Source organism: Sitodiplosis mosellana, unplaced genomic scaffold (assembly GCF_009176505.1).
Source record: "Sitodiplosis mosellana isolate CC-2019 unplaced genomic scaffold, AAFC_SMos_1.0 Smas_scaffold_17, whole genome shotgun sequence".
Lineage (NCBI taxonomy): Eukaryota > Metazoa > Arthropoda > Insecta > Diptera > Cecidomyiidae > Sitodiplosis > Sitodiplosis mosellana.
Window position 1 is genome coordinate 296490 of NW_022595259.1, and position 23426 is coordinate 319915.

Consider the following 23426-nt stretch of genomic DNA (forward strand, 5'->3'; position numbering starts at 1 on the left):
ATTCATTTATTGAAAAGAAAATCCAATGAGCCGTCAATTTGCACCGCGATTCAATCGAATTCGATTCTATCTCTAACCAAAATTGTAAATTGGTGTCCATTGGGTTTTAATTTGGACATTGTTTTGATCACTACTTCCCCATCCATGGCTACCCAGGTAGCTGCGTTGTGACAACGAAAGAACGGAATGATTTGACCATTCTGACATCAAATCATCACGATTGGAAACGTCATTGTCCCACATTTGAATTTCAATATTTGCATTTTTGTTCAATCCTCGCATCGTAAATGTTTCTTGGTAGTTGGGATCCGATTCGCCCCATTCTGTATGGCTTCGCCACACCTCTTCACCATTGACTATTATTTTCAGATATGAATCGCATTGTTGGATAAAATCACATGGAGACCCATGAGCATCGGTCATAGCTCGACCACGTCCAAAATGTATCGTCCACTGGCCAATTTCTGTGAAAACAAATATCATTTTATCATTATTTCGATATAAATTGAAAACAATATAGTAACATAGACAATAGTGGGAGAAACATTGAGTGATGAATCGATATTCGAGTGGTGCAGTAGTGCCACAGTTCGACGGCATAACCAATAAGCTCATCAGTGTAAGTTTTATATATAATTGACGTTTATGTTTGTTTGTCTCATTTTTTCGCAGACGTTTCGTTTTCAAAGCGGACTGTACATAAAAATGACGCAACGCAGCACGAAGTTTCTCTTCATATTTTGTTGTTGAGAGTTTTTAAACGTTTTTTTTAATGTTATTTATTATTTTACCTCCATTACCGCCGCATCCGATACATGGTCCCATCTGCTGTGGTTGGGAAATTTGTACCGTCGGCTGTGGCTGGAATACTTGTTGGAAAGGTTTTATAGCATTTTGTGGTTTGCACAGACAATTTCTCACAGAAATTGCAATAGCAATCGTTACACAAAAGACTCCAAACTTCACCATTTTCGAAAACACTTGTTGTCGTCTGATAGACGAAGAACGGCTTTTTTCACAAAAACACAATTTTGCTTTGACAAAGAACTGATTTCAAATGATGACCACTGATCTCCGCCGTAATTATTTATACATTTTTGGCTTTTCTGCTTTACTAATGATACTCTATTGCGCTTGAAGTCAATTGAATGTACTTAGGAAATTCAGAACATTATAGGGCATTACGCATTAGCCATTTATACAGACCATTTGTTTAAATCATTCGATTAAAATTGACAAAAAAATCGCTCGAAAGGGAATTTTTTTCCATTTGTAAAGGAAATTGCATGCAATTAACAAAGTTGTTTTTTCGATTTTCAATGTTCGAATCGTGTTTATGATTTATTCATATCAACGTTGAGTCATCGATGAATCATCGGCTGTGATTAATTCAAACTGGCAAAAATTGATAAGAAAAAATTACGCCCAAACGAAGCTCATCACTTTTTGGCCCAAATTGAAATCAGCCGCAATATTATACAACCTAGCATACAACCAGCGAAAGAATGTGTCTTCATTTACCGTTATTTGTGAACAAGTCTGTCACTGTGTCACTACATAGTATATATCGTCCATAAGAAATGTGCAGAGACGAAAATGTTCGCCATTTAGTTTTACATTGCCAAAGATATGCAGATTTGTTTACAAACAACAAAAAATAAACAAAACAAAAATCTCCATAACTAATGCATTGGCAATGTAAAACTAAATGGCGAACATTTTCGTCTCTGCACATTTCTTATGGATTATACATACTATGTAGTGACACAGTGACAGACTTGTTCACAAATATCGGTAAATGAACAAAACAAAAATCTCATTCCTGCGATGAATAGCTGGCTGCCAATACAACAGCCGATGTTTCGTTTATGTACTACGAATGCGTCAGAACAACATAACGCATGAAAAATATCGGATAAATTTATTTGATATTTGAAATTTATATAAATAAATTTATCTGCAACCCACTGCAACCAACTTTTGCAATTTTGTTGGTTAAATGTTTCCGCAAATTCATCCTCTTGATCTCTTTCAGTGTGTGGATGTGTGTTTTCATTATGATGAACTGTAAATAATTGTGTATGCGATAATTGGAAGCCTGCTTTCATCATAAGTTCTATGCACATTTTAAATACTGAACACCTAGGCTTTTGTTGCTATTGTATTTCACACTCACACCAACATACTTCATCGGCTTTGAGTTGAGCTGTGTACGTTTCATACAACTGAATGCCTAGTGCTACGAATGCACGAAAGAAGTGAGAATAGCAATGAAAACCTAAGCGTTCAGTCTTCAGTATTTAAAATGTACATAGAACTTATGAAAGCGTGATGGAAGAAATTTAGGCTTTCATCGAAGCCTATTATGTTCACTCTGGATTCGAGTAATATTTCCACACATTTCTTCCGTCATAAGCAACATTTCAATAATTAAAGATGAAAAAAATTTCGCATTTGTAACTGAATTTATTTGACGCCATTAGAACCTTTACAAATGTAAATATCGGTGATGCTTTTTTTATTATCTGAATAATGCCTTTCGATGTCTTCGAGCGATCTTTGTTCGGTTTCCGGCATAATATTATACATCACAATTAACCCGACGAAACTGATGATGCCATAAAATAGGATAGCTCCCGGTAGCGATAGCCAAGTTTCGATATTATAATATGTTTTCGTGGCAATCGATGCTAAAACATATTGATTGGCTGTTGCTATACCACAAAGGAACGTGCGTGACCTAGGAAATGTCAATTGAATCGTGGTTTTAAATAAGATGAATGTTTGAAAAAGAGAATCAACGCACTTAAATGGGAATACTTCGCTGACAAAAATATGTGGCAGCCCAGAAACGCCAATTTTCGTTGCAAATTGCATGATCAGGATAAGAGCGAGCGCCAAATAGCCGTAATCACCGACAACACCTCGAATATAATCAAATTTATCCGACGATTCAAACGGGTATTTTCTGAAGGATGTCCAGCCCCATGGAAGAAAAATAAAGCCATATATGCCTGAAATTTGATCAGGGAAAAATTGAATTTTTTTTTTTCAATTGAATATTCAAATGTCAATGTTGCACTTACTTAATCCAAATGAGCAGAGTGTTACAATCGAAATGGAGGTGAGATAGAGTCTTCGACGCCCGATTGTTTTCACTGTTGAAATCAGAAAGGCGCTGGCTGAAATGCCCAGGCCAGCACTGATCACCGTTGTTAAATTGGCATTGAGTGGTATTCCAAACGCTTTGATCACTTGGATAATATACGGCTGCCAAATGATGATTCCACAAAATTCAAAGAAGAAATGCAAACATGTCACGAGCAAAAATGGTTTTAAAGTACGTTTCCGTTTTATTTCTTTAATTTTATCGCAGAATGTCGGCTTCGGATGTTGGCATTTGATCGATTGCTTTGCACATGGAATGCATGACCTCGATGTTTCGCTGTAATTTTGTAGCTTTGTGAATTCTTGGTGAACACTTTGCGGTGATACCCAGCCTCGTAGCCAACAAAGTGACTTCTCAGCGTCATTTAGTCGATCTTTTAGAAGCAACCAAGAAGGCGATTCCGGCACCTGCGCGATCAATCAATAGATCAGTAGTTTTGTTATCGAAGTGGAAATAAGAAAAATGTATAGAGAAAGAGCAAAGACAAGAACAAAAACCCACAAAAAGCACAGCAATCAAGCAGCTGAATGGAAAAACGGCGCAGATCCACGCGACTTGTCGCCACGAGAATTTTAATCCAAATCCAAGCACAATGAATATGCCAAAGTTGTACGACATAACGGCGATTGTTGACATCATACCTCTCATCGTTGGCTCACTGCAACTCTCAATTTTTACGTATTTTTATTGAAATTAGTTGAGTTAATCAAAATGAAAAATGCACCACTAAACTGTGGACTAAACAGTCATTCAATGTGATGAAAAATATTTTGGATTTTTTTTTCAAATTAAAATTCTTCTCCAAATCTACAGCCAACCCACCTTATTTCGCTGACATAAGTAATTGAAGGGGCTTCTTTCATGCCCATACAAAGTCCAATAACCGAAAATAAAATGGAAATCAGTGGAAATGACTGAGCAAAGCCAAGCATAACCCAAGCAACTGTGAGTGGAATTGTTACCATCAAAATAGCCTTGCGCCGACCAATTTTATCACAAACCGGACCGCTGAGCAAACTCCCTATCGGATGTGCCACATGTGCAAAACTGGCTGCAAAAAATTATGCGAAATTGAAAAAAATGGTGTAAAACAAAGAATGCAAATCTTACATAGCCATGAAGTCTGAGCCGGTGTGATACGAAGTGTTTCTTCTGGATTTAATTCACTGCACACTCCAATCAACGATGGGATGACAATCGATGGGAACGCTGCAAATTCTCCCAAATTGAAAATGATCAAGTTTTTTGCCGTTGTTGCCAATATCTAAAATTTAAACAAAGTCGAAGTTTGAAACTTTATCCAATTTTTTAAATCCTTTTTTTACACTTTTTTTAATTTTTTGTTTATTTTCCATTACTTTTTGTCACTTTGTCTTAGTTTTTTAATATATTTTATTGCTGTTTTTACTTTTACTGAATTTATCGGTTTTGTATCGAATTTGCTGTAGAAAAACTTCAAGAAATTTTTTGAGTTGAATGAATTAATTATTTGATATAAATATTATTCCAAACAAAAATTCAAACTTCATAGTGTACCCAATGCCCAAAAGTCCAATCAAACTCAAATTTTTTCTTCTCAGAAGTGCAATTTGTTTTTCCCCTCCAAACAAACCTGCGGCAAAATGCGTCTAAAAGTGCTAACTTGTTGAACTTCCTCAGCGATTTTTTCCATGTTTCGATTTGCGAACAGTCCATTGGCAAATAAAAGATGCAAATTAAATATTCGTGCCTATTTGATGCTTGCGGTTTAGTTGAATGTGAAAATTATCTATATTCAACATATTATCTACATCATTAGTGCGAATGTGTTGTATTTTCTACAGTTCAGTGCGCAGATGACGTGCAATTTGTTGATACGTGACAATGCAAATCCACACGAGAGCATGCAATCTATTCAATTTGTTACATTTCGACCAAATCGTTTGTTTGTTGTAGTTTTAGTTAAATGATCTAATATCCGAAATCAATTCAGAGAGAATCTAACAAAAACAAAATATCAAATCCCAAATGAATCTTTTATTTTGACCCGAAAGCCCAAAAATATTTTATTTTTTTCTATTTTTCCATCAAAATCAATTATGACTTTGAAAAAAGTGTGACGTATTTCAAAGAGTTTGATCTACACTGCCAACAGACCAAGGTCCGTCCATACTGACGTAATCAAATTACAGGTGCTCAATTAATGGACCGACGTGACAGATCATAACCGATAGTTGCTCATATGCTGGGCAGTCACGCGATACGCTTCGATTTGACGATAACATTGAAAACCAAAGCTTAGATACTGTACTGCAAAAACAAACGCTAATGACGTACGATTTGGCCGATTACAGGTATTTCTTTCAATTATAGGCACGGTTTATTGAACAGACGATTCTATCAATTGCGGAAGAGAGAGTGTTCAATCATACTGTTCGATCAGTTTACAACTGAAACAACGATGAAAGAAATTGGATGAGACGTTAGTTTCTTTCAATTACACTCACACGACCATTCACATTTTGTCAAGTTTGCATTTCTTACAAGTTTTTTTTGCACTAAAAATATCCGCTAAAAAAGACTTGAAACGACTTGAATGAAAAAAAGAAAAAAAAGACTAATCACAAAAAATCTGGAAAAAAAAACAAACAAAAATAAATCAGAAAATAAATCCAATTTTAAACTTTTTGGTTGCTTTATTCAACTGTTCAAAATCCAAACCCATTTTTTCACTTATTTCATCCATTTGAACGACATTCAGGAATTGTGTATGCTATTTAAAAATGTAAACATCAGTGATGGCTTTTATATTGTCTGAATTTGTATTTGTCCAATCTGTAGCTTATATAAACATTTTTTAAAGATTGAACATTACACAATTTTTCAAAGTAAAAAATGCATTTTTCTTTTTAGAATTGTGAAATTATAGCCACTGACAAATATCATTAATAGACTCATTTTCCTCAGAGATCAAGAGATTGTATAAAATACGAAAAATGACCTTGAATTTCAATATGCTTCTATAAATCAAATGTTTAATGAATGAATAAATGTGTACAAATTGATATTCCTAGATGATTTCTCTTCCTTAAATTGTAGCAATAACTTTTCCTATTCAAAAATAAGCGCAATATCGTAGAAAAATCTCTTAACTGGAATAAATTCTATTTCTTTCAAAATAAGTCTTTCTTTAACATAAATTCTTCTTTGAACTAAATCCTGTTTGCCAATGTGAGTGACAAAAAATTTTGAGTGACAAAAAATAAATCGATGAATCGACCATCATCGGAATGATAAATGAAATGTAAGAAAAAAAAGATATCAAAAATGAAATCAAATTAATTCCAATAATCTGGACTGCCGTGTAGGCCATGGTGATTGCTTTTGAGGTGTGATTTCAGATTGATCTTTTGCGTGAATCCTTTGGGGCAATGCTTGCATTTGAATGGCTTTTCACCGGTGTGAATAAGCATGTGACGTTGATAGTTCGTCCTAACTTCGGTGCTGTAGTTGCATACCTATAGGAGAAAGAAAATCACAAAAGAAAGAAATTAAAATTAATGAGAAATACTGACAAAGTGATGGAATCAATGAAAAGTTGCATACCTCGCATGTAAATGTATTAGTTGCTCGAGTCAAATCGCCTGCACTGCGACGGCTTCGAGTGACAATACCGTCGGCAACCGGCAGCGTTACGTTCCACTGTGGTTGTGGCGATGGCTCTGGTGCTTTAACCCGACTGATGACTGCAATCTCGTTCTGCGATTTATTCGACAGCAAATCTTTATCGACAAACGTTTTTCTTCGCACATAAACCCGTTTCGGCGCAACCTGTTCCGTTGGATTGCTTCCATGGAGCTCTTGTGGCTTACCTCGTTGCAGTTCCTTATTATTTGCTTCAACCGATTTTGGATTACCGATGCGTAATGTTGGAATCGATACCATTGGCCCCATCGATTTTCGGCGCTGCAGACCTTTTGTAGGTTCCATTCTGTTCTCGGTCAAAATTATACGACTCCTTAGGCTGTCAATCGTATTATCCAAACTGCTTCTATTTTTCGGTATGGGTACCTTCAGCATGTCTTCAATGCGGCGTGAAACAATCTTGTCAGTCGATTGATTCACTCTCGGCAGTTGCTCCGTTCGGCGAGCAACAGTCTTATCATTCGATGCATTTACTTTTGGCACTTCTTCGACACGACGAATTATGACCTTTTCACCATTTTTCATCGTCAATGAAGTTGAGTTTGACGTCTCTGTCATCTTTGAAACCACCTTCTTCACGCTAATTTCGGGTCCAATCTTTGATGCATTTGCAAAACGTCCCGATCGACTTGACAGCGAAGTAATTTGAGCGGTTTTGTTCGATTCAGTAGTGACTTGAGTCGTTTTGTTTGTCTGCGAAGTGACTTTAGCCGTTTTACAACTTGTACGCAAAGCGATTTGAGTGGTACGTTCATTGGCAACGCGATTTTTCGAAGATTCAACGACAACATCAACACGCTTACGTTTTGCCGGTGGCTCAATGGATTTGTTCTGATCAATTCGATTTGCAGCGACTGGCTTTGGAATCACTTGTGGCTTGCTAATCGAACAGTCGCTTGCCTTCATTTCTCTTGGCAGCCCGATGAGGAATGCGTCAAATGACTCGCTAATTCTGAAAATATAGAAAGAAATACACGAGTTTTAAAATCAAAGAAGAACAAATTCGAAAAATGAAACAAAAAATTGTCGAAAAAAAAACGCTTACCGATTGTTTGAAAGGTAAAGAAAATGATTCCGAAAGTTGGCATCAAATTTCAGGCCACTTTTCATGAAATCGTTTTTGATGCGACCCAACGTGGTTTGTGTCTGCCGTGCAATATTCGATGAGTACTCAAACAGTTCATCGAGCCAGCCTTTTTGGTTTTCTTGATCAATTTGAGCGACTGATGTGTTAGTTTGTACTGAAGCGACGTTGGTTTGGTTTGGAACAACTGATTTTCGCCTGTTCATGCCGATCAATGGTTGATGGAAATTAGTGAGCTCATTGAGATTCACTTCACTGCCGCTGAAAAATGATTGACATTCAAGATTTGGATCCATTTCCATATCCTCCAGTTTGATCTGAAACTCCAAATCGTCAATCATTTTGGGATTCGCTCCTTTCGCTGGAAAAGCTTGAGCTGGAGAAACAAATCGTTGATTATTATTACGACGACTCATTTGTATTTGCAAATTTCTTTTCAACTCTTTAAAATATTTCTCTTCTAAAATTGAACGCAATTTTTTTGCAAAATTTTTTCCAATTTTTTTTTCAGATTTTTCGACTGAATCTTTAAAAATGATGAAATCATATACAAAAGTTTCGATTCAAACTCAAAATAAACGTCTTTTTGCTTGTATTTTCAACTAATTTTGCCAAAAAATTCAATGTCAACGGGTGAATGTGCTCGGTTCACGATTCGAACAAAACTGAATACCTTCTATTGGGTGTCGGTGATTTTATGTCCGAATCTTTTCAATTTTTTTTTTGTTGGCTATTTTGAAATGCAAACATTTTTCTTCGGAAAATGCCATAAAAATTTGATGTAGCCGTTAATCCGTGGCCAAAAAATAAGTACGTAGCAGACGAAAAAGAAAGATTATTTTTAAGCCACTGTTTATGGTGTGGATTCAGACCGATGATATTAAGTATTATATGTGCCTGCACTTATAAGCTAAAACAAAAATGCTGTAGAAAATGACTTACTTTTTTGACTGATGACCAAGAAATTAATTCTAAGAAAACTAAATTAGTTTCAAATACTTTTTTTGTCCAATTTAGATGGAATTTTAAACAGGTCAAATCTTATTGCCTCAAGAAGATGCTCAAAACCACAGCAAACACGTTCCGTGGAAAAGATTTTTCGCTTAACACGAAATGTCATAGTTGACACTCTAGTGGTGGAATGCGAAATCATCACCAAGTGGTGTGAAATGCATCGGCAAATGATACTAAATCCACAATTGCATGCGCGCTATGTGGCCAACGCATTCCACAACACTCAGCAGTAAATCACCACTGGTGATTTCATATTCCATTGAGTGTCAATTTTGTGGGAATTTGGTGTGCGAAAAGAAAAATTTTCATTTCAAAACTAAAGATAAATCTCTTTTGTGGATGATTTTATTTTTCTACCAAAAATTGGTTTTAATCCTTATTTTGGTTGGCATTTTATTACTCATTTAGATTATGCTTGTCGTTGAATACATATTCGATTCTAAATATAATGTCTATTCAAAAATTGCACGGATTTGTTTTATTTCATTCAAAAATTCTGAAATATTTCATAATTTAGATGTTTTCACTGAGTGAGATTTTACTTTGATATTTTGGACATAATTTAAAACATACATATATTCTCAACACTACATCATTAATTAAGAATTGACTAATGATCAGTTAATCATTTTTCAATGATTTCGTCATCCTTGGCTGTAAAAATTTTGCTAATTTTTTTTCCCAGTGAAGCTCGCGATTTCGGATCCGTCATCAATGTAAAATGATCACCATCTACATCGATAACATGAAAATCTGCAGAAGAATTTGAATTTTCCCATCCCAGGTTCGGTAAGTTGAATAATTGCTCAAACATATCCACATATCGCTTCAAAGCATCAGCCAATGGTTCAAGAGCAGCAGGGAATGCAAATAAATTGATTGCTCTGAATAAATATGTCTTGATCGGTAGTGCATCCACTTTCATCGATGCACATAAATCCTTATAATTGTAACGTTGTTTCGAAAGCAACACTTCCCAATCGATATCGATGTTTTCGAAACCCGTCTCTTTTATCGCGTCAACTGCTTCATTCAAAGGTAATTCGATGACACGGGCCCACCATTTTGAATCGTTTAACGTTGTAAAACTTGGGTATTTATGCAGTAAATATGTTAAAAACATCAGCGTTCCACCAAGTCCTTCTGGATGAAATAGATACGTATCGATTAAGCCTAAAAATGAAATCTCTTGGCCTCTGTTTATAAGCTGTTTAGCCGTTTCATAGGCGAGAATACCACCAGCGGAGTATCCAGCAATAGAATAAGGACCATTCGCTTGAATTTTCTGCATATGTTCGATCGTTGTACTGGCCATTTCTTCGATGGATGACGGCTGTTCACTCTCTGGCGATGACCATGGTAGCACATAAACGGGAATATTTTTATCGATATCATGGGCCAATTCGAAAGCATAAGAAATATCACCTCGGCAATCTGGCAACACAAATAGAATTGCCTCATTTCCGTATTGACGAACTGGAATGGCAGTGTCACAATACAATCGATTGAAACGTTTGCTTATTTGTTCGGCCAAATCTTTGAGTATTGGAAAAGAAAAAACAACACGGGCATCAATGTGCACATCATAGTATTTGGCTTTGTTGATAAAATGTATCACATGAAGAGAATGGCCACCCAACTCGAAGAAATTATCATGTCGACTAATACGTTCAATGCCAAGTACTTCACGCCAGATATTGGCCAGTTTTTCTTCCATTTCACTCTGTGGAGCTTCATACTGCTGACGAACGAATGCATCATCGTCAGGAGCTGGTAGTGCTCGACGGTCTAGCTTGCCATTGGGTGTAAGTGGTAAAGACGGGAGACGCATATAAGCCGCTGGTATCATATAGTCGGGCAGTAATTTTGACAAATGGGTGCGCAAATTTTGTACCAATGATATATCTCCATCGGCCACCACATAAGCAACCAGACGAGCCTCTGATCCACTGCCATATGATTGTACTTGTACGACTGCTTCGTGCACCTGGGGATGTTCGACTAGGTGGGCTTCGATTTCGCCGAGCTCAATTCGGAAACCACGGATTTTCACTTGCTGATCCATGCGTCCCATATATACCAAATTGCCATCAGGCAAATAACGTACTCGATCACCGGTACGATACATGCGTGCAGCTGGATTGTCACTGAATGGATCGGTTAGAAAACGTTCAGCAGTTAGTTCAGGACGGTTTAGATAGCCACGCGCTACACCAGCACCACCAATATACAATTCTCCTTCGGCTCCCAACGGCACTGGCTCGCCATATGAATCTAGCAAATATGCACGAAGATCTGCGAGTGGTCGTCCAATGGAGTAGGCATTTTCTAAAGAGTCGATTCGTTGATAGGTAGCATGAATTGTTTCTGTGGGTCCATACATATTGACCAATACTGTCCCATTTTTCTCATATTTTTCCCACCATTCCTTTGCAATCAATGGATCAAATGCTTCCCCAGCGAATATGAGATATCGTAATCGATTGAAGTTTGGTAATGTATTTTTTGCAAGCATGAGTGATTTGAATGCCGATGGGGTTTGACTCAGTACAGTGATTTCACGAGCACATATCCAATCGTGAAATTCATCCGATGAATGAACGTATACAATCGACAGTTGGCTTCCATTCGATAATGCGCCCCACATCTCCCACACCGAAACATCAAAAGAGAATGAATGGAATAAACACCACTTGTCTTCTTTATTAAAATCAAAGTGTTCGCGTGTAGCCTCAAAGAGTCGTACGACTTGCTTATGTTCAACCATTACTCCTTTCGGTGTACCTGTTGAACCAGAAGTGTAAATGATATAGGCCAGATGAGTTGGATTGAGTCCAAGCTTAATCATGTCTGGATTATCGATTTGTAAGTCGTCAGGCAATGATTTGTCTAAGTCAACCACTGGTACTTGATGTTCACCGAGTGCTTTTTGGCCAACAGCATCTGCCAATAGGAATATCGGATTGGCATCTTGTAGAATATCGGTCAAACGTTGGCTCGAGTAGACCGGATCGAGTGGTACATAGGCACCGCCAGCCTTTAGAATACCTAGGATAGCAACGAGCATTGTTGTGCTGCGTTCAACGCAAAGTGCAATACGATCGTCTGGTTTTACGCCTCGTGCAATCAAGTAATGTGCTAATCGATTGGCTTGGGCATTGAGCTCTGAATAGCTTAGAGTCTTTCCTTTGCACTCCACGGCAATCGCTTCTCCGTCGCGTTCTACCTGCTTCTCAAATAATTGGTGAAGACAACAGGCAGGTGGGTAGGTCTTTGTTTCCTGGTTCCAAGTAAAAAGTAGTAGATCACGCTCATCCTTGGGCAATAGATCCAATTTAGCCACTGGTTGTTTTACTTTATCGTCACTGTGAGCAGATGCAAGCAAAACTAACAAATGTGAGGAGACACGATTCATTTCTTTTTCAGATATTCGGCTGGTGTCGTAGATCCATCTAAATGCACCGCTGTGTTTGTTGATCTGCATTGTCATCAGGCTGCCATGGGCATACGGAGCAAGTTCACTGCCAGTAGTCGTGGAATACTCATATTCAACTTGCGTATCGTTTAGAGACACTGCCAATGCCCAGGGTTTTTTGCCGCGCGAATCCTTTATAGAGTTCGAAGCATGGCGAATGAGTGTGTCTGACAAGCATGGTAAGTGATTGACCAATTGTCTATATTGTTCTTCTACGCTGGCCACAACATCTGAAAATGTACCATTCAAATCGATGACAGACTCAAATGGAACAGTCTTGGCATATATGCATGCTAATGCGCTGTTTTCATGCAAACTCTCAGTTGCATCCCAGCCAATTTGTAATTTTGACATTTTAGTATCTCGAGCAATGTAAATGATCCATGCAGTAAGTACCTCAATCGCACTGAAATCTTTTGAGATTTGATACGACGATGCGGCCCATGCCGGTGATTGATTGACTGTATTTTGCACGACAGATAGTTGACATGGTTCATAGTTAGTAAGACGCTGCGACCAGTAAGGCTCTGATGACAAGGTCGTAGCATGTGCCTTGCCAAAATGTTCAGCTTGTTCGGGTGTGATGACTGGAAGCTGGCTACCTTCGATAATATGACATTGATTAGCGAGAGTTTGAGCTGAGATTTGTTGGCCGAATCCATCCAAAAAATTGCTTATTTCTACCACTCCGTCTGCAGCAGCCACGTACCAAGCAGTTTCATAAATTGCCACCACTGTGCCCGGTGTTTTTGCGCATACCGAATCCGCTACGCGTTCCAGCTTGCCGATGCCCACAGAGCGATCGACAAGAAGAACTTTTGAGATTGCAAATGGATTGGCACCACATCCTACCCACGTGTTGGAATGCACGAGACGAATCAAGAAGTCACAGTCTCGACTCCACTGTAAAAAGCCAGCTGCGATTGGATTTCGCCGATTAACATAAAAACTCTCGCATAGATCACCAGTTATAACGGCGCGACAACGTTCATCAAGTGTGTCAACTGTGCTGTCCACCGCATCTACCATCTTTTTTAAAATGAACATCAAGTGGTTTTTCAAGGCAGTGAGTTGTTCTTCTGAATGACCATCATGAAGATCATCAAACACAATGTCAAGTCGATCATTTGAACGATCTGACCAGAATGTCATGTTCAAATCATCAATATCTACGCTCCCACCGAAATGATTTGTACTGCTACAACCTTCAAATCCCGGTCCACATCGTTGTATATTCACGAAAGGACCAAAACTACCATTTAACCTAAATTTGGCGAGCTTTAGAATATCGTCGACTCGGTAGCGTTGATGTTTCAAGATTGATTTAGCTTCTTGAGCAATTTGACGTATGATTTCGGGTATGGTAGCATGCCCAGGGATATGCAACAGCAATGGTAAGATGTTGGCTGTCATGCCAATTTCTCGAGTTAAATCCGTTCCACGCACTGGTAGACTGAGACTCAGGTAATCATGACCGAGAAGGTTACGGAGAAAAAATGCTGAAATGCCAATGTAAAGAAGGGATTCCGGAATATTCATTGCTGCCGCAGCCTGTTGCAATATTTGGTATTCAGTGGTGCTCAATGTCAATGTTTGACGATATGTTGACTTTGTTCCAACAGAATTAACACTTCGTTGTGTGTGAGCAAAGCGTTCCAATTGCTGGACATAAGCCTGCCAAAATTTCTCGTCTTCTTTGCGATCGTCTGAAGCTTGATAAGCAGCGTCAGCGATTGCAAGAGCATCAAAACGCGACTTAGATTGACTAATGATCTTCCCACTTTGCTTTAAATCATTGTAGGCAGCAACAAGCACGGATTCCATTTTTATCCACGAACTACCGTCTATGAGGCCATGATGACACCGCGAATAAAGTACATATTTGTCACTGTCAACGATATAGATCGTAAACTCGTAGAGTTTACCGGTGGTCATGCCGCAAGGCTTTTTTGAATCTTTTACCAATAGTCTCAACGCCTCTTCAAATGGCGTGGAATGAGTGGTGACATCAATCGTTGTTATAACGGGCTGTATCTTCCGATCGTAGATCTGCCAGAGCTCACCATCTGAATAAATAAATCGTGTCTTCAATAAAGTCATCGTCGTTATAATATGTTCGATCGCTTTGACCAAGATTTCTAGATCGAATGCACCAGTGATGACTCTATAAGTGTACACGTTGCAATTGGCATCTGGACGCGTTTGTTCAATGAGAAAAATTTCTCGTTGGGCACGTGTCGCTATGCAGCGACTAGTGATCTCACTATCCAGGCCGACCGTCATAATTGCGATGATACTTTTTTCGCTTTGTTTCCAAATATTCTACCACCAAATGCGTCCAACTACAAAATGAATTGAAAATAAAATGTTATTATTATTAATGTTATTGATTCATTTCTCGATAAAGAAAACACTGAAGAACTGCATTTGAAAAAAAAAAGAAACTCATTAAAATTAGTAATAATAGGGGGATTCAACGATGTGCTATATGACTTGAAAGAGGCACAAAATAAATCGCAATTTATCATCGTAGTTCCGTTGGATCTTCAACGTGCATTTGAGGTCATCGATCCAAATCTCCTTATTGAAACATTGAGGCAATACGGAGTCCAACCTTTATCACTTCAATGGTTCAAGAGCTACTTAACAAACAGAAGCGAAATTTAAAAATTGGCGACGTAACATCAGAACCACTTGAAAATAGCTTAGATGTACCACAGGGATCCATTTTGGGCCCGTTACTATTTATTTTGTATATATAAATTGCATAACTTCCTGTATTAAACACTGCGCTATAAAAATGTTTGCCGATGATACATTTGTGTATATTTGTTCTAATAACATTGATGAAGCAATTCAAAAACTTAATGAAGATTTGGATAGATTATTTGATAAGCTGTGCCAAATTAAACTGAAATTGAACATTAGCCAAACCAAAGCCATAATAATCACTAATAAGACGATTGACCGAAGTAGCATTAATATAGTTATAAATGACATTTGACTTGATATAGAGCGCGAAATTAAATACTTGAGAGTTATTATTGATGACCAACTTAAATTTGACAAAAATATAGAATATGTATGTAAAAAAGTTGGCAAAAAAGTCGGCGTTTTGAGTAGATTAAGAAATGAATTGAACAAAAACCAAAAAGAATATTTATATAAGTCACTCATTCAACCACACTTCATTTATTGTGCGTCCATCCTATTTCTGTCCAGTGCGTCTAATATTGATAGGCTTCAAATCTTGCAATGTATGAGAAATGAAATTTTGGGTGTAAATCGTGAATACTAATGTTAATTATCTATTTGATTCGTTGAAATTTATGAATGTTAAGCAACAAATAATCTTTAGAACATTATTATTTATTTATAAAATTGTGAATGGCCTAGCTCCAAAATACCTAACTGATAGAATAGAATACAGACAGCAAATCCACAATGGAAATTTGAGAAAAGCAAACACAATATCAGTCACTAATGCTACTAAAGCATGTAGCCAAAATGCCTTGTTCTACAGGGGAATTCAACTTTTTAATGCCATTTCAAATGAAGTTAGACAAGTTGAATCGATAAAAAATTTTGAGAATAAATTAAAAAATTATGTATTAGAAACAGGGATCGAAACCAAACCAAACCGAATATTTGGTTTGAGTGTGTGAACAAACCAAACCATTCGGAACGTTCTGAAAAATGGTTTGTATGGCACACAGAAACGTTTATGCTTACGTGTATTAGTAAACGACACTAACACAGTGACAACCCGCTTGAACGTTGCCCATACAAACCATTCTCAGAACGTTCCGCTTGATACGGTTCGCTCCGATGAACAGAGAGCAAAGCAGTGAAACCGTTCCGAAATCGGTTTGTATGAGAAACGTCAAACCGTTTTCGATCCCTGATTAGAAAATTATTAATGAAACCAATGTAAAAACTGTAACGTTGTTTTATGGAGAAATCTAAATAAATATCATATTATTATTATTATTACTATTATTATTATTATTATTATAGGGGGAAAAGAGCTCGAAATTGCGTGTATATACACTACAGGCTCAAAATTGTTCGTATAAAGTCTAAACTATCAAGTGGATTTATTTAAATTAAATTACGATATTGAATATGGTGAATGGGAGAAAATAGTTTTCCTTTTGTAGCCAATATTGCCATAGGATTTTGCTATTTTTTTTTTAAAAGAAAAACAATATTTTTTCTCCATACGCAAGCATGATTCTCACTTTATTCCAGTAAATCCACTTGTAAAAGAAAATTTAGACTATATATATGAACAATTTTGAGCAATTCATATAAAATCACAGGAGATGTAGATACAACGGAAAAACGGTAGAAAGTCCAACGAATTTAATACAAGAAAATCTATCCGAATTTTATTATTATTTTTCGATCAAAATTCTTGGAATAGATATTCGCTTACTTTTTTTCTCCTTTTTTTTTTTCTTTTTTTTCTTTAATATGTTTTTTAATCGCCTTTCTTTCAACAGAAGAAATCAACGATGTTGAACGAATTTAAAATTTCAAATAATTTTACTTAATTTTCTTTACAAACACTTGAATAATCACTTTCTTTTTGTTCACAAATCTTCTTGCACTCTTGAGAAAGAGTCAAAAAAACAACTGTCGATTCCTCAAAACGGCTACGATATTTATAATCGAAATCCGTTATGGGAATGTGTAATCTTTCGCCCCACTCTTAATTTCTGTGAAATAACAGCTCATTCATTTCATTATTATTGGATTACTTGCATACTTATAATATATACGTCAAACTTATTCCTCGAGTTAAACTTATTCCATTGTTATGTTGAAAAACATTTACGTAGAAAAACTTTAGCCAAAGTTTATCAAAAATGTCCAAAACTGGGCATATCTGAATAAAGCATTATTCATATTTTCATTTTAATCGTGTTGTTTTTTATTCTAGTAGCAATACGGCTGCTCTAATTCTGCGAAAACACCAATATAAGTATGCAAATGAAATGTGATCAAAGGAATAAATATAAAGTCAGATACTATTTTTATTGCATTACAACTTTTTTACCCATTTTTTCTACGTCAATATTTTTCAACATAACAATGATCAACTCGTGGAATAAGTGTGACGTATGCATTATAAGTATGCAAGTAATTCAATAATAATGAAATGCATTAGCTGTTATTTCACAGAAATTGAGAGTGGGTCGAAAGATTACACATTTCCATAACGGATTTCGGCATTCGCAATTTATGCACTTTACAATCGTCATCAAAGGGTTGCGAAACAAATGTCGGTTCAATGTATAGAATATTGTGTACAACTTCAGGTGCTGCGTGTCGCACCTAGCGATAGGTGTGCGCGCGGAATAAACATTTAGTTACAGTCTACACATTACCCAAACCAGTCGTGTTTTATTTCACTTGCTCTATCACTGGTCCAGCCGTAAACAGCATTCAATGGTTTGGATAAAATTTTCATGGTTGGTACAATTTTTCCATAGTTGATACAACAAGCTTCCGCCTCAGCTCAAATTTTCGTTTTCATTCAATAGTGCAATTAACCCGCGTCCGCTGGAAGTGTAAATTTTACACTATTTTTAAGTACAACTACATTTTTGAGTGATTTTTCATGGTTATATTATCCAGAGATTTTGGCTCAACGGGCAAATCGTATATAAATTTTTCAAAAAATACGTGTTATTGTTGTTGTAATTGTATAGTTTGACTGCATGTTTCTGAAGAAGATGGCTTCTAGATACATATTCATTGCTCCCAAGTAAAGAAAATATGGGACAAACGCACAAAAATTTACTCATAATAGTCAGGAATTATCATAATTTTTTCCGATAGTGTTTTTTATAGTCATATTATAGCGTATAATGCCAGAATTTATCGATTTTTCAGTGTTTCCTAAGATATGGCCTTCAAACCCCACTGAAAAATGTTAAAAACGACATCAAAAATAAACTATTTCTTCATTCTTGGGAAGAAATAATGAACGTTCAACCATTTTATATAGAAAAACCCAATATTTTATCATTATTTATCATTTTTATTGGCTCTTTTATATAGAGTGTAAAATTTACACTGTAACGACAGATACCCGATTTTGTTGGAGCAGCGGACAAGGGTTAAATTGCTGTTTTCTCAAGAATGCAAATCAATTTGAAGATAATTTAAATTATTGATTAAACTTTGGTCCCACTCTCAATTTCTGTGCAATAACAGCTAATTCATTTATTATTACACTTATAATGTATACATCAAACTTTTTCAAAATAACAATGACTAACTCGTTGACTAAGTTTGATGTATACATTCAAGAAGAAAAAATAAACCAAAAGCATTTCAATAACAATAGTATTCTGGGTTAATATTTTTTCTAGTCAACATTGAACTATGTACTTTAACCAAAGTTTATCAAAAATGTCCAAAACTGGGCATATCTGAATAAAGCATTATTCCTAACTTCATTTTAATTGTGTTGTGTTGCAATAATTCCAACGCGAAAAGTTATTTATAATAATATCTTACAATCTGTATTGTGAGAGTTTCAAAATCCTATAAAAATAAGAATGAAGCGGCTAAATTGAATTTATTTCAAGTTCAGAAGAGAGAGAGAGAGAGAGAGAGAAAATAATCAATTCAAACAATCATGCAGTAAAGTTTCAAAACAAAAATATGCGTATTTTATTTGCGTGATGAATGCTTACAATCAATGTTTTATGCCGCGATGCGATTCGATGCTATAATGCGATACAACTCAATTATAAAACTGCTTATTCGTTTTCTTGCTGCCAAAAAAAGTTTTCAAAATTGCGAAAGTGTTTCGATTGATGAACAAAGATTTGATAAATTAGTCTATAATCTATGCGAGATCACGAGTGGTTTTCCTTTGCTTTGTAAGATCAATGAAAAATGCCAATTGATTGCTATTTAATGCGATAATATTTTTATATAAATGCGACAATATGCTTGAATTCTATTCAGTTGCAAAGTAATGCTATGCGATTGCCATAAAAATGTGGTTTATACTAAAATGCTTATCAATTTCGATAAAACTATGGGAATATTGCGATAAATTTTCCTTTGACCAGGCTCAAAATTGGCTGTACCAGTTCATTTCGAATATAAGCTAAGCGTTCCAATCGCTGAGCATAAGTCTGCCAAAATTTCTCGTCTTCTTCGCAATCGTCTGAAGCTTGATACGCAGCGTCAGCAAGTGCGAGAGCATCAAAACGAAACTTAGGTTGACCGCTGATCTCCTCACTTTGATTTAAATCATTGTAGGAAGAAACAAGCACGGATTCCATTTTTATCCACGATTATTCTACCACTGAATGCGCCCAACTACAAAATGAAATAAATTGAAAATAATTTGTTTTCATTATTATTAATGTTAATGGTTCATTTTTCGATAAAGAAAACGCTGAAGAACTGTATTTAAAAAAAAAAAAAACAACTCAATCAAAATAGTAATAATGGGAGAAAAAAATTCGAATTTGCGTCTAACGACGTAAACGAATTGAAATTAACTTCACTGAATGCGCTCATCGCAAATTCGTGTTTTACTTTGTTTCGTTAGTGTTATGCAGAGCCTGTGCAAAACGGCTACGATATTTACAGTTGAAATCCGTTTTGAAAATGTGTAATCTTTGGTCTCACTCTCAATTTCTGTGCAATAACAGCTAATTCATTTATTATTACACTTATAATGTATAAATCAAACTTAGTCAACGAGTTAGTCATTGTTATTTTGAAAATTATTCAAGAAGAAAAAATAACCCAAAAAGCATTTCAATAACAATAGTATTCTGAGTTAATATTTTTTCTAGTCAACATTGAACTATGTAATTTAACCAAAGTTTATCAAAAATGTCCAAAACTGGGCATATCTGAATAAAGCATTATTCATAACTTCATTTTAATCGTGTTGTTTTTTATTCTAGTAGCAATACGGCTGCTCTTATTCTGCGCAAACACCAATATAAGTATGCAAATGAAATGTGATCAAAGGAATAAATATAAAGTCAGATACTATTTTTATTGCATTACAACTTTTTTAGCCATTTTTTCTACGTCAATTTTTTTCAACATAACAATGATTAACTCGTCGGCTGAGTTTGACATATACATTATAAGTATACAAGTAATCCAATAATAATGAAATGCATTAGCTGTTATTTCACAGAAATTGTGGGACCGAAGATTACACATTCCTAAAACGGATTTCGGCATTCGCAATTTATACATTATACCACACTATACAATCGTCATGCTTTTTTGTCTCAAAGGGTTGCAAAACAAACGACGATTCAACATCATAATTTTTTGGAGGCCAGACACAAAGAATAGCCATAGTTCGTGCCTTGATTAGAAATCCAAAGATTCTTTTGTTGGATGAAGCCACATCCGCTTTAGATTTGCACAGTGAACAGGTACATGGAAAAGCATTCAATGGTTTGGACACAATTTTAACTTATCAATAACTTTTCCATAGGTGGTACAACAAGCTCTCGACTCAGCTCAATCAGGCCGCACATGTTTGGTGATCGCTTATCGCTTGAGCACCTTTTTCTTTTGCCAACTTTTCATTGTGGAGATTTCTTTTCATTTTTCAAATGAAAACAAAGACTTTTCTTCCGAAAAGTTTGATGTAATAAGCATATTTGTTTTTGCCTGTGTTAAGACACATTTTTTCGACTCAAAACACATGGTTATTACACAAATTTTGATCTTCCAATTCATAGCACATCTGAATTTATAAGTAAGTCCAAGTAACGTTCTTTTTCTTTGAAAAACATGAATGAAAACGAATTTTTAGTTGGTTAAGTTTTTGTTTTTATTTTGTGTGTTCAAAATGGAAAGTATACAATCTATTAAAATGTTAGTAGCTTTGAAGGAATGAACCATTTTCTTATTTAATTCGAAAATGTTGAAATATTCAATAATTTAGATGTTTTCACAGCAATTTCACTTTGATACTTTGGATATGTATGTCCAAAGCAGTCCAAAGTGATTACCAAATCAAGAAAAAAATCTTAAATTCACGATGTAGTGCTGAAAACATGTGGTTATTTTAAATTATAATTCTACAAATTATATATTTAATCAGCATTACATCGTGAATTTGAGAATTTATTTCCGATTTGTTAATTACTTTTCAATGATTTCGTCTTTAAATTCGTCAATTTTGCAAATTTTTTCTCCCAGTAAAGCACGCAATTTCGAATCTGTATGAACTGGTAACTAATTTAGACATGTAACATTCTTGCACAAAAAATGAAATGAAACGAAAAATAATTTTTATATTGTTCTCTGAGTAATGTGGTCATAATTTAGTAGATCTCAATCATTGTACATCTAGACATAATCATGAAGAAACTAAATAAATAAATAAATAAATAAATAATAATAATAATAATCGATGACACTTAAACTGAAATGATCAACGCATATTGATGTAAAAATGAATGAACAATTTTAAGAATTGAAAATGAAGCGAAGTCAAGCCGAAACATAAGATAATTTCTGTGGAAATGAATCTAATTTTGAAGATTCTGTTGATTTTCGGCAATCCTTCACGCCGCTGTATAATTTCTCCGATTGGTGTGAATGGTTTGTACGTCTTTTTTTCATCGATTCTCATAATTCAAGCTGATGCTGCTATCAAATTTCCAAAATAGCGTATATTGAGCAGCACCCTATTGACCAATTGTCTATAATGTTCTTCTACGCTGGCCAGAACATCCAAAAATATATCATTCAAATCGATGACAGACTCAGTCGCACTGAAATCTTCTGAAGTTTGATAAGGCGATGCGGCCCATGCCGGTGATTGATCGACTGTATTTTGCACGACGGATAGTTGACACGGTTCATAATTAGTAAGACGCTGAGACCAGTAAGGCTCTGATGGCAAGGCCGTAGTATGTGCCTTGTCAAAATGTTCAGCTTGTTCGGGTGTGATGATTGGAAGCTGGCTACCTTCGATAATATGGCATTGATTAGCCTCTTCAAACGGCATGGAATGAGTGGTGACATCAATTGTTGTTATAACGGGCTGTATGTTCCGATCGTAGATCTGCCAGAGCTCAACATCTGAATAAACAAATCGTGTCTTCAATGAAGTCATCGTCGTTGCAATATCGCTTTGGGCTCACCGAATACTGTATCAGAACCGATAAAAAAAATGCAACTTTTCTTCCGTAGAGTCAAAAAACAACTGTTGACTCCGCAAAACGGCTACGATATTTATAGTTGAAATCCGTTTTGTGAATGTGTAATCTTTGGTCACATTCTCAATTCCTGTGCAATAACAGCTAATTCAATCATTTATTATTATAGTTATGATGTATACATCGGGCTCAGTCAACGAGTTAGTCATTTTTATATTGAAAAATATTGACGTAGCAAAAACTTTAGCCAAAGTTTATCAAAAATGTTCAAAACTGGGCATATCTGAATAAAGCATGAATATTATTAATAATAATATTCATATTTTCATTTTAATCATGTTTTTTTTTTTAATTCTACTGGGAATGCGGAAGGAAAAATTCCACGAAAACAGCAATATAAATATGCAAGTGAAATATGAACGTTCTTGTTTTCTTGATAAACTTCACGATTTTCATACACATATATACATTGCTCAATGCTCATGATTTTATTTTACCAAGTTTCGAGTATGTTTCAACTCATGAATGTTTGCAAACAATAACATCAATCTAAGAATGACTTGAAAATCAATTTTATCCATCACACTTTTTCAGTATAATGCCGAACGAATGATAAATTCAAAAATTTACTGTTGAGTCGTTGCATGATCATAAACAAAGTTATTAAATAAAATTGATTCCTAAGTTATTCTTTGACTGTTGATGTTGACAACAATTTTCTCCTCCCTCGAAATATTGCCTTAGGCAAATGTATCGAAGGTCACGTAATTTGCACGACGCCGGAGATATCAATATTACCAATTACAATTCAATGTAAAAGAGATT

At 35.7% G+C, this 23426-nt stretch overlaps 3 protein-coding genes across 3 annotated transcripts; all 3 read right to left on the minus strand.

The window, feature by feature from the left end:
• Positions 1–2446: 2446 nt before the first annotated feature.
• Positions 2447–4919, minus strand: LOC129568155 (facilitated trehalose transporter Tret1-like). Its single transcript, XM_055445729.1, has 7 exons — positions 4782–4919; positions 4280–4433; positions 3992–4220; positions 3671–3827; positions 3087–3576; positions 2807–3014; positions 2447–2740 (listed from the first exon to the last, which is right to left on the minus strand). Exons 1-7 carry the CDS (start codon positions 4839–4841, stop codon positions 2467–2469), a joined length of 1572 nt encoding a protein of 523 aa, XP_055301704.1. The 5' UTR covers positions 4842–4919; the 3' UTR covers positions 2447–2466.
• A 905-nt stretch (positions 4920–5824) lies between these two features.
• Positions 5825–9094, minus strand: LOC129568157 (uncharacterized). The gene is made up of 4 exons (XM_055445730.1): positions 8880–9094; positions 7899–8313; positions 6755–7805; positions 5825–6666 (listed from the first exon to the last, which is right to left on the minus strand). Exons 2-4 carry the CDS (start codon positions 8276–8278, stop codon positions 6487–6489), a joined length of 1611 nt encoding a protein of 536 aa, XP_055301705.1. The 5' UTR covers positions 8279–8313; positions 8880–9094; the 3' UTR covers positions 5825–6486.
• A 188-nt stretch (positions 9095–9282) lies between these two features.
• On the minus strand, positions 9283–17069 carry LOC129568170 (dimodular nonribosomal peptide synthase-like). The gene is made up of 2 exons (XM_055445746.1): positions 16865–17069; positions 9283–14768 (listed from the first exon to the last, which is right to left on the minus strand). The coding sequence occupies exon 2, from the start codon at positions 14707–14709 to the stop codon at positions 9577–9579; it is 5133 nt and encodes a 1710-aa protein (XP_055301721.1). The 5' UTR covers positions 14710–14768; positions 16865–17069; the 3' UTR covers positions 9283–9576.
• Between the last annotated feature and the right edge of the window lie 6357 nt (positions 17070–23426).